The sequence below is a fragment of the Pleurodeles waltl genome, chromosome 11, assembly GCF_031143425.1.
Source record: "Pleurodeles waltl isolate 20211129_DDA chromosome 11, aPleWal1.hap1.20221129, whole genome shotgun sequence".
In the NCBI taxonomy this organism is placed as follows: Eukaryota; Metazoa; Chordata; class Amphibia; order Caudata; family Salamandridae; genus Pleurodeles; species Pleurodeles waltl.
Window position 1 is genome coordinate 807,815,144 of NC_090450.1, and position 16,989 is coordinate 807,832,132.

At 44.4% G+C, this 16,989-nt stretch overlaps 1 protein-coding gene across 1 annotated transcript in view; it reads right to left on the reverse strand.

Moving 5' to 3' along the window:
* The window catches only part of NIPSNAP1 (nipsnap homolog 1), a 146,733-nt gene extending 133,506 nt beyond the window's left edge, over positions 1–13,227 (reverse strand). The window contains exon 1 of the mRNA XM_069214586.1: positions 12,617–13,227. Coding sequence (XP_069070687.1) covers positions 12,617–12,681 — 65 coding nt within the window. The 5' untranslated portion in view covers positions 12,682–13,227. The remainder of the gene's footprint in view (positions 1–12,616) is intronic.
* Positions 13,228–16,989: the final 3,762 nt, after the last annotated feature.

Consider the following 16,989-nt stretch of genomic DNA (forward strand, 5'->3'; position numbering starts at 1 on the left):
CTTCCAATCTATATGACAGTTTGATTACAATGACTGCTTACTATACGGATGTAAATGATACATGACTTCTGCTATGGTTTATAATGATGCTTTTGCAATGAGAAATAAATACAAACATATTTAAAAAATTGTGATCCAGCATAGTAGGTCATCTTCCTCTTTGTAAGAAATTGGTTTATTTGTTATTTGGATGAGCTACTGCCCACCTCAAGGTCTACTCACAATATTGTCAAAGTGAATCCTCAAATTAACCTGAGCTCAGCCCCCAGTAGCTATGGCACAGAGCAGACAAAATTACTTTAAACATTGCCCTAAGTTATTTATGCAGTTCAACAGTAAAAATGTCAAAACTCCAAACAATAAAAATCCTAAGCCGTATTAGAAAAATACAGTGACAGTTAATGAACAACATGCTAAAAATCCAGCGCAAAAAAAAGAAAGCTTGTTGCCAATGATAGTCTATGTTCACATTAGACCGGGTCGTAGGTGCATCTTTAAGCTGACTGTGATGGACAGTAGGGTGGATACACTAATCATGTTCAAGGATCCTCTTTGGGCACAAACAATAGGTCCAGTCCTCTTCTGCAGGTCCAGAATGTGTTCAGAAGAGGGTGCTTGAGGATATCACATTTATGTCTGGAACCGGTTAGTGGGTGGGTGTGGCTCCTAGCTCCTCCAGAACCAATCGGGTAAAACCTTCTGGGTCCAACCCTACCCAATACTTTAGTAGTTCATGTTTGCCTTACAGCGAATAGACCCAAAAAGCCATGAATCAGGGCATTTAAAGTATTGTGAAAGTTTTTATCCTTCTAAACCTGAGCTCTGAGGACTAGGGGTGTATAGAAAGTGTACTAAAGTAATTCTAGTCTCATCCCACATATACCATGAAACTCCAGTTTGAGGTAGGCACAACAAACCCAGAGATAGACGTGTAGTAGGAAAGACGCAGGGTTCTTCAGCAATCAGACCGGCGACACACAAGAATTGTCTTGCCATCCTGTTCTCTACTTTTCAAGTGCCAGACGTGTTACATGGGGCTCTAAAGAACTGTCAAGCAAGATTTGACAGTGCAGTGTAAAACAGTACCCACAGCTTACACTCAGAATATTCTGTGAAGTTCAGAGAAGAGGAATAATCTCTGCCCATTTAGGTCAGCCTATTGTTTGCTCCTGGGAGACATTTTACCCTTCATTTGTTCCTATTCAAGGCTGAGCACACGCTGAGAGCTAGCAGAGGCTCATACTAGTTAGACTTCAGACAGTTCAGCCTGATAAAGGGTATCTTTTTAAAAGTTACTTTCCTTATTATTTTTTATAAATCCTACTTTACCACTGAATTGTTTTTAATGTATTTTAAAAATAGTGGTTTACTTTTCTAGACAGCTCCATTCACAAGGTACAGTATTAGTTTAAATCTATACATTGGTTTTCTACATAGGATAACTAAGCCTGCCACAGTGAAAATAGCTCTTTGGCTTTGTCACTGTAGGGACATGCACTTGTCAACGGGGGTGGCGGGCAGCGGGTATAAAAAAAAAAAGTAAAATATATATATATATTTTTTTAATTACCTTCCTCCTCGGACTCCCAGGAGCACGCAGGCTTCCAGACTTCATCCAATCACTACGCTGTTGTCAACACTATGACAGCAGCCTTGTGATTGGTCTAATCGCCCTGCTCTGGCACTCAGACAGGGAGCAGGGCCCTATGCACTTTCTCTTCCCGGCTGCTCAATAGAGCCGGGGGAGAAATGCAAAGTCTGCATGACTCTTTGGCCAGCCAAAGAATCATGGGCACTTCTGTGCACATAGCCCTCTTCAAGCCCAGCCCCACCCTAACCGTGCTCCTGAGGAAAAATAAAATGATAATAACGTTGTGTTATTATCATTTTAGTTTTCCCTTTCCTTCACTGCATAAAGCAGTGGGGCGACGCTCCTCTGCCTTAGCGGAGGAGCCGCCGGGGATATGGTAATAATACTTTTATACATGTCCCACTTTTAAATACCATGCACCCTACATTGTGGGCTACAAATCTTACATAGGGTGAGTGACTAATATTTAAAAGGGAGGTTATTACCCATCCAAAAGAGTTATGTTAAATGTTTAGTGCTGTAGGTCTTAGACAGCAGCTGTCAGACTACAGTGGTAGGCCTGGAACCATGTTTTCTTTGAGTCACACTAACGGACTGCGCAATAAGTTCTGCAGTCCATGAGTGATAGTTAACATTTCATGTCTTGGGTGTATTTCTGCACCATATAATATGGATATATAGCAGAGTTATAGAAGTATTCCCATGAGGGATTAGCAAATGTCTCAATTTTTTTTTAACAATGTTATTGAGTTTTCAAAAGACAAACAAGTAAAGACTATTTTTGTATAATTGTTAACCCAACAGTAGGCCATAGGTTCACCCTGTGAAATATTACTGGCCCTCATAGTCAGTTGTACAACCAGTCATCAGATAAAGGGTTGAAGCAACATTCTGCTTGAAGAGGACCAGTGCAAATAAGTGTGAGGGATCGATAAACCTAGTGGCATGGAAACCGTATCAGGGAGACTGGAACGGTCCGGGATGACATTTTTGGGGCTTAACAGTGCCATCTTACAGGTTAGAAACAGGGGGTCAAACCTAAGAGCTGAGGACTGGAAGAGGGATTGAGGGGAAGTGGACAGAGCAGAAGGGGGCGGAATCACAAACCTTCAAGGGCCCAAGGTTGGTATGGGAGACTTCAGTTGCCGGGGAAGGACAGGGAAGTGAGAAATGTCTGTCTTGAGGTAAGGGCAACAGTGAGATTAACTTTGTCCCTTTTACCTCCCTAGCAAAGCAAATCTGTGGTGTCTATAGAGGAAGGTGAGTTAGGGCTAGTACCTGTGAACGAGAAATCAGTGGAGACCTGTGGGTCAGTCAAATGGGATAAAAATTGTTCTCAGACATGGGCTAAAGCCTGGCAACACAGGCCCCCTGGCCTCCTCCCAATGTAGGTCTGTGGCTTTGGCTATTTCATTAAACTGTAGATCCGGGCTTCCAACGACATGGGTGTAAGGAGTTTCCATCTTAACTTTATGGATCGTTTGGCAAAAATCAGGTCACAGTCCACAAAACGGGTTGCCATCTTACATGTTTGAGGACGGTTAAGGATACCAAAAGCCCATACCTCCCAGGAGTTAGCTTCCGATGATATGCCCATGAGCTCTTCGAGACTCCGCATCACTGCCTTCCAAAAAAGGTGGATCTTGGGGGCAGTCATATAACACATGTCGAAGTCCCATAGCACAGGCGTTACACCAGGCACAGGTATCCAGGGATCCCAGAAAGATTCTTGAGATCAGCTTGGGGTGGAGTGGAGGGAGTGGAGGGTGGTGTAGATAGGCCCTATGCAAAACATAGAACTGATCAACCTTTGATAGACATTGCTGAAGGCCCTGCTCAGATAAGCCAGTGACCTGGTCCATTCCTTCTTGTGGAGGGATTTACCTAATTCTTTCTCCCTTGTTTCCCTCAATGGTTTTAGGGAGAGCTAGATTTGTGTTGTTCAGGTCCCAGCAAGCCAGCTAATCAGCCTATGGCCTTCTCTTAAGGTGTACAAGGCCTGGACAAGTTGATGTGTGGCCAGCTCTACATCCTGAATCACCCAAAGTTCACAGAGAGTGCCTTTCAATGAGGCGTACAAGGGAAATTGTCCAGTATGAAGGCTGAATTGGCCCACCGACTTCAGGTCCCAGCTTGGCTCCAATGGCTCAGCTGCTGGTCAGTAACAAAACCGCATGCTGTTCTCAGGCCCAGTAAAGGAGAGCAGGCGCATAAGGGAGTATGGGGCGTGTGAGTTATAACGCCTTGCTCTAAGCAACAGAACACCACCAAGAACAAGTGCGGAAATTCTGGTTAGGTCTAAGCACCAAGAGTGATACATGGGAGAGCGGAGGATAACCTTGCATGTTTAAATCTAGGAAACGACCTACCAACGAGCATGATAACCAGTATGATAGCCACTGCAGTTGAGGCCTCCTTGGTCAGCGGATGGAGTTGAAGTTTCCCAAGTGCCATCCACCTGTGTGAATTGTGCCATATGAGGTCTCCCAATAGAACATGCAGCCCCCAAAACTACTTGCGAAGAAGGATAATAGGAAGACTTACAATAGTAGGGAAGAAGGGAGAGCATCACCATCTTAGAAATGGCCAATCTGACCATCACTCACAAAGGGAGCGAGCACAATAAGGTCACTTGAGAGCAGAGTGACAACACTGCCGGTGTCAAACTGGCACACAGCAGGTCGTGGTAGAGTGGAATTTTCAGACCCTTGTGTACCTGAAGGAATTGGGTTCCCTGTGGACGTAGCCCTCTCACAGGTCAAAACTGCACTGGTATTGTCTGCCAAGATAGAAGGAACATGTAGAATTTAGCAAAGATCTCCATGCTTTAGAGGTCAGAGCATCTACACCAAACTCTTAGTTATTCAGCTCTCATTTAATTATTTAACACATAGCTCTCCCTCACCTCAACAGATGAAATACAATTTGTTTTTTCCTAGATACTTTTTCTCCTTTGACCAATTTATCCACCTTCCCCTGCTCTTTTTTAATCTTGTATTATTAACTCATAGTTTTTCTAATTATCCTGATGTGGCTTTGTTTAATATATTCCTGATACCCTGGTCTGTATTTTCTTAAATATAAAGAGGATCACTGACCCCCTTTGGAATACGAATAGAGCTGTATAATAATACTTAATACATTTTGTCAATGTATCCAACACAGTAAGCAAAATGTATCCAACACATTAAGCTCAGTCAGATTATTAACAATTGAAAATAGACACAACTCAAGCAACCAACTTATTGCCAATCATCTCAGAAAAGTAGAAATGTACACACATACCAATTAACAAAGAAAGTGTTTATAATTTTTAAAGAATATAGTACCCAATACTTTTGAAGGTATGTGGATGCTGAAGAAAATGCAGTATTTGGATTTATTTCAAAACAGCCAACACACATTCATTGACTAACTCTAGGAGATTTGTATGCATGTGGCTGTAGGGAGATCTGCTTTTTCATGCAGGTCCCCTTATTCGCAACTGGATACTTTTGGTATAGTGAATCGGCAGATTAGAAAATCAAAAACTGTTTTCTCAGTGTATGTGTTCCTTTGAAACCTAAAAGCAGGGGCCTGAAGTGTAAAGCATGACAGGTTGGGCGGGGGAGCTGGAAAGGAGTAGAGGCAGGTGGTCGACATGACATCCACACTAAGCACTGTTAAGAGACAGCAAAGAAATCTAATTAATTTTGGGATATGGGGCCCTGGCCAACTGCTACAATGAGGCTTCTAAAGGACATGAGGTAATGCGATGGCAGAATGAAGAGAAATAGGAAGGACCTTAGATTGTGGACCATGTTTGGGTCAGACTTATGTTTTTCCATCGGAAGAAGTAAATCTAAATGTCATTAAGACAACTCACATTTTTTGGTTAATTTATCATTAAAAGTTGTGACAGTTTGAAAACTTAGAAATGACCACTTACTGTATACAGCTTCAGCTGTAACTGAGCAACCTGTGGTAAACTAGGGAAGGCGATGATCAGAATAGGGACATGCCAATGTCGGCTATGTTTGCTATATACGAAGGAGTTTGGATTTTAATCTTCAGGTTTACACTGGCATACTTAATTTGGTGAAGTCTGCTCCCCGTTGTAGGCAGGACAATTCCTTGTCACAGACCACTAACCAGAAGCAAGATGTTCATGGCCATGTGTGGCAAGTTAGCTATGGTGAATTCTCCCAGGAGATAGAACACAGGCAGTCTGAACACATCAGAAAGACAGACCACGAACGTATGTGGTGCAGAACTTGGAAACAGGAGAGACACTGATGGAACAGTGAGAGAGGACAAGAACTGCCTATGCTAAAAAATGCAAATCCTAACAGAGGATCAGAGTGAGCTGATTTCCTGGTGGCTCCAGGCTTAATTTTGTTGATTGATATGCACACACACACCACCACCCCTTACCTACCTATCTTTTTTGCTCCTAGCATACATTTGGAGAATGATGTGCGTATTAAATAATAATAAAACATGATGGCATCTGGAAATGTGAAAATGTTGGATACTAAGGGTAAATTCGGAGAGTGCTGTGCTTACTAAATAATAATAAAACATGAGGGCCTCAGGAAATGTGAAGATTTTGGATACTAATAGTCACTAGAGGACAAGGTTGGATTCCCACAGTAGGTCAATGGTAAGCCCAGATTGAGAGCAGCAGCAACTGGCCTGACACCATTCAGTTCTATCGATCTGATGTTCATAGAATGTCACACCAGCTAAAATGCAGTGTCTGCTTCGCAGTCTTGAGTTTTATTGATTCTGGAAAGACATGGAAAATGCTTCTATAGTCTTGCCATCTAACTGGCAGTTGCATGCTTGATGCAACAATCTTCTTGAGTAAATTTGTCAGAAAATATTGAGTGTTGACTGAGAGAATCCAAATCAGACTGTCAGAATGTGAGGGGTTCTGAGCCCTTGCCCCTAACAGAACGGGCTACAGTCTGAGAATTTACTTCTTGAAGTCCCTGGAATGCAGAAGGCCTTCTCTGGGAGGTAAGGCAGGTCCTATACAGAGTGAAATGCTAGAAAGCAATAGGTTGTTTTGAGACACTAGGTTTTTGACTTTTCCAATCCCTCCATGTAAGAGATACACACACACACACAACATAAAACAGGTCATATGCATTTCTGTATGACTGTTTACATTACCCTTAATACAACTGTTTTATTTTCCTTTAATTTTTTTACAGATATTCTTCCCAATGTTAGTTGTGAAAACACTTAACATCATGCAGATTCTACACACGCGTACAATTCACTGGATCAGTGTAAGTCTAAGTCAATATACAGCAACGATTAGAGAAGACAATTAAATTTACAAGGTCTACTAGTCACATATCATCCATACTGATAGTCCTTAGATGTTAAAGGTGCTTGTTCTGGGGAAACACAAAGACCGGACTTAAATGGTGCGGTTGTCTACAAAACACAGTAGCTGGGGCTCTCTAAGTATTTATCACTGCCCAAAGAACCATATTTAACAACCTTGGAGTAAATACATTTTGAGAAGAAATGTTAAGGTTCTTGTGGTCTGCATGCAGCTTTATGTTCTACGTTATGATGTGCAGCAAACACAGTAACCCTTTATTTTATGAGTCAAACTGCAAACAGATCTCTCCAGTATGTGCATTAACCAGAGGTATCCAACTGTTATTATACCCTGGCATTGTTAGGAACTCAAAGATTTCTGCAACAGGACCTTTACGATAGTATAAAATGCAGTCTGTTTATGACCAATTAAGTAAGTCAAAACAGGTTTACTGTCACATTTGTCTTTGTGGCCAATTTCTTTGGGGCACAGTTTTTTAAAAAAAATAAATATAAGTACAAGTTGACTGTAGGACTCTACCTACTCACCATGACACTGCCCATATAAATCCATCCCCTTTCTGCTCCACACCCTGACCTCCAATTTATGGGATCCTAGAGTCAATATTTCCAGCACTCTGTATGGAAACATTAAAGGAAGACTGAGAGAAGCTTTGAATGTCTTTACGTCCAAAATAGTAAATTGACACAGGCTTAGCGGATCATTAAGCACAGACATGCTAGCCATCTTCGGGGCAGGTTATATAAGGCATCCCACACATTTCATCACAAAGTCATTGCAATTACCAACATGGAATAAAGTACATTAGGGCCTGGTGATTGATCTACACACAAAACAGGGGTGGGACACAGGTGTTACACAGGCAGAAGAGTGGGGGCACCCAGAGACAAGAAGAAGGGTGGGGTACAAACATGATTATACAGGCAGAGGGATGAGGCACTGGCAGGGTTACACAAGCAGAGAGGTGAAGCACAGACTGGGCACAGCCAAGGTTACACAGGCATAGGGGTGGGTTGCAGGCTGGAAAGCACAGATGGAGTTGCACAGGGAGAAGTATAGGGCAGAGATGGGATTTTACAAGTAGAGGAGGTTACACAGTTATAGCCAGGGCAAATACAGAAATCGTGACCTGTATACCACTGGCAAAATAACTTGATGGCTCTCCGGGAACTGGCATATTGGCCCACTGTATTGCTACATGCACTATGTGCATGTAGCGGCACTACGTGCAAGGTAAACAGTGGTGCAGGGTGTGGACCATTGGCCTCTGCTTCCATTGGCCTTCGCTTCCATTTTGGTTCACGACTCCATTTTGTCGAGTCTGGTTCAGTGCGTAAGGCACTGTTCTGTGTTTTTCCACAAGCTTCGGCAAGCTGAAGGGTGGGGTGTTTTTCTGCTCAACTTCGCTCCATCTGCCTGATACGAAGGGCGCTATTTACAATCCATGAGCTATCAGTTAGAACAACAGGGGGATGCGCCTGTACACAAGGAGGAATGCAAGCTGCCTGTACACAAGGAGGAATGCAAGCTTCACCTTGGAGCCCTCTCCTGGGAACTTGGCCCGTTCTGAGGAGACGTCTCAAAGGGTGAACAAGGTACCGCCGATTGCACAATTTGTAAAGGAGGGGGTCTTTTTCTAGAAAAGACTCCTTGGCGTTAGTAAATACTATAAAGGTTGGGGGCCTGGGTGGACTGGTTTAGGAACTCACTTCTGGGTTGGACGCAACGCCAGGAGGACTGATTGTCCCGAAAAGAGGCTCCCTGTGCCAGCTGATTTGGGTTCCCCGGCTTTGTGTACGGCGGAGGGATGCAGACGCTCTTTTCGGTGAAGCTTTTCAATCTATTAAGTATATTGTGTGTGCGTGCGTAATATGCACTTATCCTTGCAGTCATTCTCATGCTATTAAGCATTGAAGTATATTGTGTGTGCATGCGTAATATGCACTTATTCTTGCAGTCATTTTAATGCTATTGAGCATTGAAGTATATTGTGTGTGCTTGTATTATATGCACTTACTCTTGCAGTTATTCACAGAGTGCTTATATCTTCATCATTATTCTCATGTTATTCTCCTGATGTATATATATATTAGTGTGGTTTAGTTTTGCTATCTGAGAACTTGCCCCTTAAATAAACTTGATTATTCTACTTACGAAGGTGTCTGAGAGTGATTGCTTTACATTGCGCCTTAAAATATCCTGAAGTGCATAGTTCTGATATTCTGAAGAGTAAAGCAACACACCCACCTCCATGTTATCCAGTTGAACTACCTATCTTACCCACCGCCACCTTTGGGAAGCAGGACCACTATCACACTTCAAGTGCTTCCGATGTCCCCACCCAGACAACGACTTCTGTCATGTGGTTTGCATATGTCCCAAGATCGAGGGCTACTGACACAAGACTGGGGACGTCCTTTCCGTGATACTGGAGTGGCCAAACAAACTGACACCTGAAGCCACCCTACCGGGAATCCTGGAGGAGATTGGTGGCGCACCTAGGAGAGAGGCTCTTGGTGGATGTAGCCACTTTAAATGAAACAAGAGATAACATAGCAGTGGAGATCCCCCAACTCCCTACACTCAATAAGTGGGGGAGGGGAAAGGACTGGTGTGTTCAACAGGAGAAGCCGATATACAGAGCCAGGGAGTGACTCCAGAAGCACTGTGGAATTTGGGGCAAATGGGGGGCATAGTATGGCTAGGGACAAAGTACCACAGACACTTACTACCTGATGGGAAGGAAATATGTCACATATGTGATCATTTGGCAACTGTAGGCTGCAGGAATATGTTGTTTTATGTTGCGTAATTGCATAAATTCAATACAAAATTGAGTATCAAAAAAATACCATGCAGTCAAATGAACTTGAAGCGCCTCCAACGAAATCAAGAGAGGAAAGAAGACTAGGGGTAACGCTGGATTCAGACATTCTTCATAGCACATATCAACTAAGTCACGAAAAGCAACTGCTACACAGTGAAAATAAGACTCATCCTCCCATACCATGGATACCAACAAAGCAGCTCGACTATGCCAAAAGCCTGTATCTTGGCACTCCCAGTTTCATCATATGCAAAATCCAACTAATACAAAACACCGCTGCAGGGCTCCTTCTCCGCCTCCACTCAACATAACACGACTCCAGTTCTCCAAGCACTTCAGCTTCCTGCAGCTAGGCAAGCAAGACACTCTGGAACATCCACAGAGCCACTCAAGAAAAGAACCACAATACCTACAAGCTGAATTTGTACAATACAATCAAATTAGGACACTGCACTTCAGGTTTGCTCTGCTGATTATCATACCAACTTATTATAAGTAATCTGAAGGAGGCGCTGTTTTCTTAGTACAACCTGTCAAGCTTTGGAACTCGCTACAAGCCACGATTTGGGGCATTCAGGAGCATTTACATCAAAATGAAAACACAGCTATTTCCAAGATAACTCTACCAACCAAAACCCTGGGATAAGATCCGGACCTTGCCGCACACCTACAGCCTATCGTCCAGAGGCGATGCACAGCCCATCAAGCACACCATTTTTTAGGTTCAAGTAAGTTATGAAGGATTAATCCATGCCTAGCATTGGCATTACATAGTAATGTCAATTCCTATAGATCACTCTTCACCCTAGCAAACACTGAAACACTTAGCGTTCAGGCAACTAACTCACTGTAGTTCAAGCAGACTGCATAATCACTCCTTTATATTGACTGACCTTCTTACACTCATTTAAGACAATGACTTGGCCATGACTTGAGATGAGTTCTCTACCAGTCCACAGTAATAAACCACCCATCACCAACTGAGCAGGCATTGAATAACTGAAGAGATCTGCCACATACCATTGACTGCAGTAGGACTCTAGACCACCACTGCACATCCCAACTAGCTACGTACTATTAACACTTCATAACATCTGTGTTTGAAAATCACGTAAGAGATGATTATAACAAAGTCCATCCCAGAAGATACCCTGACCATCTCTCCGTCCCTAGACCTGCTCAATACTATAGACAAAACACCTCTGAACAGACAACCCTGCACAGTAACCAGCTTAGTGGACAGTTGACCATAAGAAATACCATAATGGGACCTGCAGCGCTGATCAAAGCAGCCAGTTTACTCAAAACCATGAAATGTGCACTACCAAGTGGTGTCCCATAATAAAATAACCGCACCCTGGTGGTCATCACGCATGACATAGGATCAAAATAACCTCAACACCCTTCGAGCCCCTACGCAGTTTAGCGTGCTGCCCCTGCAAGCCAGCACTTTAGCACCTCACATAGGGGTAGTAAGCTTTTTATAAATGTTACAATACAACATGTGAGACTGTAACTGTGTTTGTGTTGATGACTGTTCAGTTGCCTCTATGTGAATGCCTTGTGATGTTGCCCTTGTCTGTGTGCCTGCTTATGTGTGCAATATCTTTGTACGACTGATGGCGTTCTGTGAGGGCAGAACTTTGCTCCCACAACATCAGCATGCAACAAATCCTAGTAACTTATTAACATGGCAAATTCAAACAAAATATACTTGGTTTGATCCCAGAACGCAGCTCATCTCAAACAGAACTGTATTTGTTTAGGAGTTTGAAAACTCTCTGGGTCACGTACTCCAACACGCTCAAGGCATAGAGCAATGAACCCGCTCGACATGAATGTACGGCGACACGGAGCCTCTGCTCAACTGCATGGCCCCATGCCCCACCTACAGACAGGCCAATGTCCACTCCACCCCTCTCAGATGATCCGCTCTCGTCTCCCTAAACGCAGCCCCCGGAACAGACCCTTCTTATTAACACCGTTCCCCATGACTTCTCCGGTATCACTCTCTTCAGTTTCTGCAGCTTATACCTTCCCCACGGACCCCATTCCTCTGGGCCGTCCATACCCGCACACACTAATGTCCGGGGCCTGTCCTCTTACCTGGGCCCAGTCTTTTTTTACTTACTTCACAACTGACAACGTCGTAAAGAACCCACTCTCGTCTCACTATCCCGGTCCCTAAAGTCAAGTCCCAGTCAGCTAATCCGTTCTCACTGTACCCAGACCGTTCATCACTCACACCTTTCCTCATAGCTTGCACCCTTCTCACCCACCTACTCTCGTGGAGTTCTGTCCCTTGTCACTCACCCTAGTGCCTAGTCCCTTCTCAATGACTCCAGTTATCAAGGCCTTGTCAAATTTTAGTAATCCCTGAACTCACTAACAATTAGTTTATGTATTGTAGCTGGTCTCTCAATAACCGGGTGTCCACTGCACCTTTACGCGGGCCCTAGTATAAGCAAGTAACTGCCCCCTCCCCTCTCCATTAGCTGATAGGAAAGTAAAATACATACACACAGGAGTTCAAGTGATCCAGAAAAAGAACACCAGGCCCCTGTGCCACTATACCTGCTCTACTATTGATAGCTGCGCGGCTGCATTTTATCTGGACTCTGGTTAATGTCAGCGAGTAGCACCATTTCACTTGTAAACAACCTCTCCTTACTGACGCTGCATGACACACTGAAAATTAAATCGCCCTTAAGTATGTCCTCACTGACCTCAGACCCTGCCTCTTGTACAGACACGGCCGCGTCCAACCTGTTTGCGGAGGGTAATTAAAAATAACTCAGCACAGAGTTGTGTTGTCCCACCTACTAATGGTCTGAACCCCGAGTCCACGGCCATCACTCACCGAGAGGACGAGATCGTCAGCGCCGGGGCGCGGATCAGAGGCCGGGTCAGGAGCCGGGCGGCCATTGCCAGCTCTGTAGAACCTGGTAAGAGACCTGCAGGTAAACCAAAGGTGCCCGGGGTAGAGACCAGCCTACAGGAGAAGCGAGGGCAGACAGACAGGAGCGATGGAAGGGATGTGCCGAGGGAAGGGCGGAGTCGCAGTGGGAGGAGCGTCGAAGGCACCGTTGCCTGTCCCACACAAACTGCGGGGAGAGTAATAATGTGAGAGGAGTCAGCGCCTTGATCAGGAGTGTGGGCAGGGAGGGTGGGCTATGGCGCAGTGGGAAGAAGGCACCGCACAGGATGGTCTGTCATAGCTAAGCTTCTTGGTTGTGTTACGCATACGACAAAACCTAGAACCATGGAGACGAATCAAGTAAGTCAGGGACAAAAGAAAACGTGTTTCCTCTTCACTCAGGTGAAAGCAGACGAAGACGTCCTGTCGGCCTCTTACGAGCGAACAATATGTGCAGCTGTTGCTCAATTTAGCGCATTATGACACAGCGCGCAACACAATAAATATAAGCTCCAAACCCAGGACTGCAGAACCGCCGTAACCATGGAGTTAATGCTGCGCGTAAGTGCAGGCGTCATCACTGCGCGTGTTCGCCTCTTAAAGGAGAACAGAAAATACCCAAAACGCACGCTTAAGTTTTACTTCGGGGAGGGCTCAAAGAGAGCCCACCCCACGACAGTATATCCTTGTGACCAGGGCCATGTGTATTTTCAATACAGTAGTCATTCTCCGCCACTAATATTGAGAAGAACAACCGTTATTTATTGATAGCACTCAAAGTGCGTACACTTTGTCTAGGATATAACATAAGTCTCACTGGCGGCTGCGCACCTTCAAAACTGGTGGAGCATAAATCCAAACCTGAACTGCATGGTGCAAGTGAGGCGATACCTCATTCTTTTGAGCAGGAGGGGTACCTCTCCAGGGAGAGGTGGAGTAAGAGCTGAAATGTTAGCCGTTGTTGTTGACATTTTAGCCTGTTTAAGACAAATGTCAGCTTGCTAGCAGTAATACACCTTCAGTCCAGAGCATCCGATGGCCCAGTATAACAATGTCTAATGTGCAAGTGTGCTAGTAGGCTGACTAGTACACTGACTCGTGTAGAAATGGATAGTACACACCGACTCTAATAGCCTGAATCAGCATGGTCTATGTGTATTTACCAAAGATGGAGGGCCTGCTTGCCACTTGCATGACTCTAACCATCTGCATGTGGATGATACATCTTCGTGTATTTTGTATGAGCAGTATAAACCTACCCTATTATAGAAATGCTATGATGATGATCAATTTGCTGCCACATATCCCCCCTCAAGTGTTCAGAAAATGCACATAGTATTTGATTACTACCTTGGCCATTCACTTTGAAAGGGCAGGAGGCTGGAAGACTAGCTAGGGGAAAGGGGCAGATCACAAACCATGATTATTAATAACTGTAAAAGACACTGGTCAGCTGCAGACAAAAAAATGCTCACATTAAAGTTGCAGTGGTTATAATGAGCTGAGGTTATTACAGTACAGATTGCACCATCTTCACCTCAGCAGAATGTGAGGTAAATCAACATACGTGGAACAAAAGCAAACGCTTGAGAGAAAAAAAACACTTCAGTTGTGCTGCAGTGTTTCAGTGTTTGTAAAGACAATTTATTATAAGACATAGAATAGTCCTATTACATTTTGCAGTCAGACTTTTAAAGCAATGGAAGAGGTTCCATAATTCGGGCACAAAATCATTCAAAACATCTCACTGTCGGAGACATTAATTCCCTGAATGCAAGCACAGTGAAGTGTGTTGCACGAATAATTCCTAGCATTAGCAATAATTTAATCATGCATGTCTTCTGTTTCTGTCAGTAAAGAGGTACGCATCAGGGCGGTCCTCTAACAACTGATGCGTGTAAAGACAAGTGTTCTGCATTTCAAAGCTGTAGTTGGTGTAGACGGGCCCAATAGGGAGCGAAAGCAGAACATTTGGACACAGGGAAGTGTGGAAACAGAAAGGGGAGCCCAGAGTGTCACAGGTGTGCAAGAGATGGGCTGGCACAAATGAACTACTGTCTCTCACACCATACTGTAGCTATGCCGTGGTATTAATTCGGCTTAAATCCATGACCTCAAAGAAAGGCTACAGACCTAATTTTCAACCCAATTCAACTTCCAACTGTAAAAGGGTTTTAGTAGCAAAGCTGACCGCACAAACTCTGGAGTTCACATGGCAGTCTAGCAGGTTGTGATGCCCCATGTCAGTCCACTTTACACCTCTTTATCCGTACAGTCCTCTCCACAGCTATGTTGTTTTTTCGGCTTTCCTAAATGCACATTCAACAATATTCATAGTGTCTGCTCCGCAGCACGTCCGTTTTCTGTGGCTTCCAAACGTCACGCACACTGCCGCGTCATGTCCTCCTTTCCTCTCCAAGACGTTATTGATCTACCATAAAGAATCCCGCCTGCACCTCGGGCAGGAGAAGGAGGTACAATATTTTCCTACAACAATTTTATTAAATAACAGCAAATAATCCATTCTGTTTATAGTGAAACAAATGAAGGTCAGGGTGTGACCAAGGATTTACAGAGCAGTTCATTTTTGCACTAATTTGCTCCTCTAATTGCAAAGAGTTTCCTGTTAAATATATATCTCAACGCATACAAAATCGGGTTGAAAACGTGAAATGACCACGACACTCACTTAAAAGGGGTAAAAAGCCGCTTTAATAGAACAAGTCTGGCAAAATACAACCTTGGCATAATAGCCTCACAAAACTACCCAAACCTCACTAATACAAATTCATCACCTAACCCCTCCCCCTCCCTCTAAAGTGACCCCACCGCACTACCCCTTGTCCCATCCCCACCTTGACCCGACAAACCCATTAACCCATCTGTCCTGCAGTCACCTTCTCCAGTTCCCCTTGTCTGTGCAAACTCCCTGCCCTCTCATCTTTCTGATCTACCCCTTCCCCCCCGAAAGGCCAACTGCAAACCAAAATACCCAACCAGACCTGCCTATTAGCGGCAAAATAAAAAAACACCCCTCCCCTTATTACTAAAATGCGCCTTGAATCATCAGCGTAAACAAAAACAAACAGAAATAGACCTGTCCTGTTAAAACTCGAAACAGCTAACTGCTGAACCCTGGAAAAATCCCACAAAGAGCAATAATAATCAAAACCAAAAACCCTCCCCGAAAGAGAAAACACCACGTATAAGAACAATTTTACGGGAGGGTGGGCGGGCACGAAGACAAAACGCCCACTGGGTGTGACAACGGCCAAAGAGGCCGCCCACACCCAGCCCCTACCTTTTATCCTCCTGCCTAAACCACCGCCCTATCCTGTCTGGCAAACCAATCCCAGTTCGGGGTCGTGGATCATACCACAACAGCCCGATAAGCCCGGGGGGAGACAGGGCAAGCCCTTTGCTCCCCCCAAGCCCCCATCGGGCTGAAAACGTGAAATGACCACGACACTCACTTAAAAGGGGTAAAAGGCCGCTTTAATAGAACAGGTCTGGCAAAATACAACCTTGGCATAATAGCCTCACAAAACTACCCAAACCTCACTAATACAAATTCATCACCTAACCCCTTCCCCTCCCTCTAAAGTGACCCCACCGCACTACCCCTTGTCCCATCCCCACCTTGACCCGACCAACCCATTAACCCATCTGTCCTGCAGTCACCTTCTCCAGTTCCCCTTGTCTGTGCAAACTCCCTGCACTCTCATCTTTCTGATCTACTCCTTCCCCCCCCCGAAAGGCCACACAGGAAAACCCGCACAGGCGTTTTCCTGCCACACCCGCACTTTTTACCTATCCCATAAACGTTCGCCCATTAACTCGGCAATCAACAACCGAAGCTCTAACAAATAATGCTCATTACCCAAAAACGATAGGTGAACACCATCTTGCCGAAACAATTCAACATCAGAAGCCACAATATTCTCGTGTGTAAGCACCGAAAAACCTTGAGCCTTACAAAAACTCCTCATTTCCCTGTTCACCTTTCTGCGCTGTTTCTCAATCCCCTTAAAAGAATTGGCACCCTTCCAAAACCTTCTCGGTACAAAACTCGTCCAAACAATATGTGTGCCTGACCAACGTTCTTTAATCCTACATAAATCCAACTTCATGACCTTCAACAAACTAATTCCTGAAAGTGCAACCAAATAATTTTCACCCAAATGTAAGACCAATAAATCTGGACAAACCCCTCGCTCCATCCTCTTAGCCAAAACGTACAGCAACTCACCCCATCTCATACCACTCTTTCCTACCCAACTAAGTTTTATCCTGGCCCCATCAAGCCCCAATTGCCT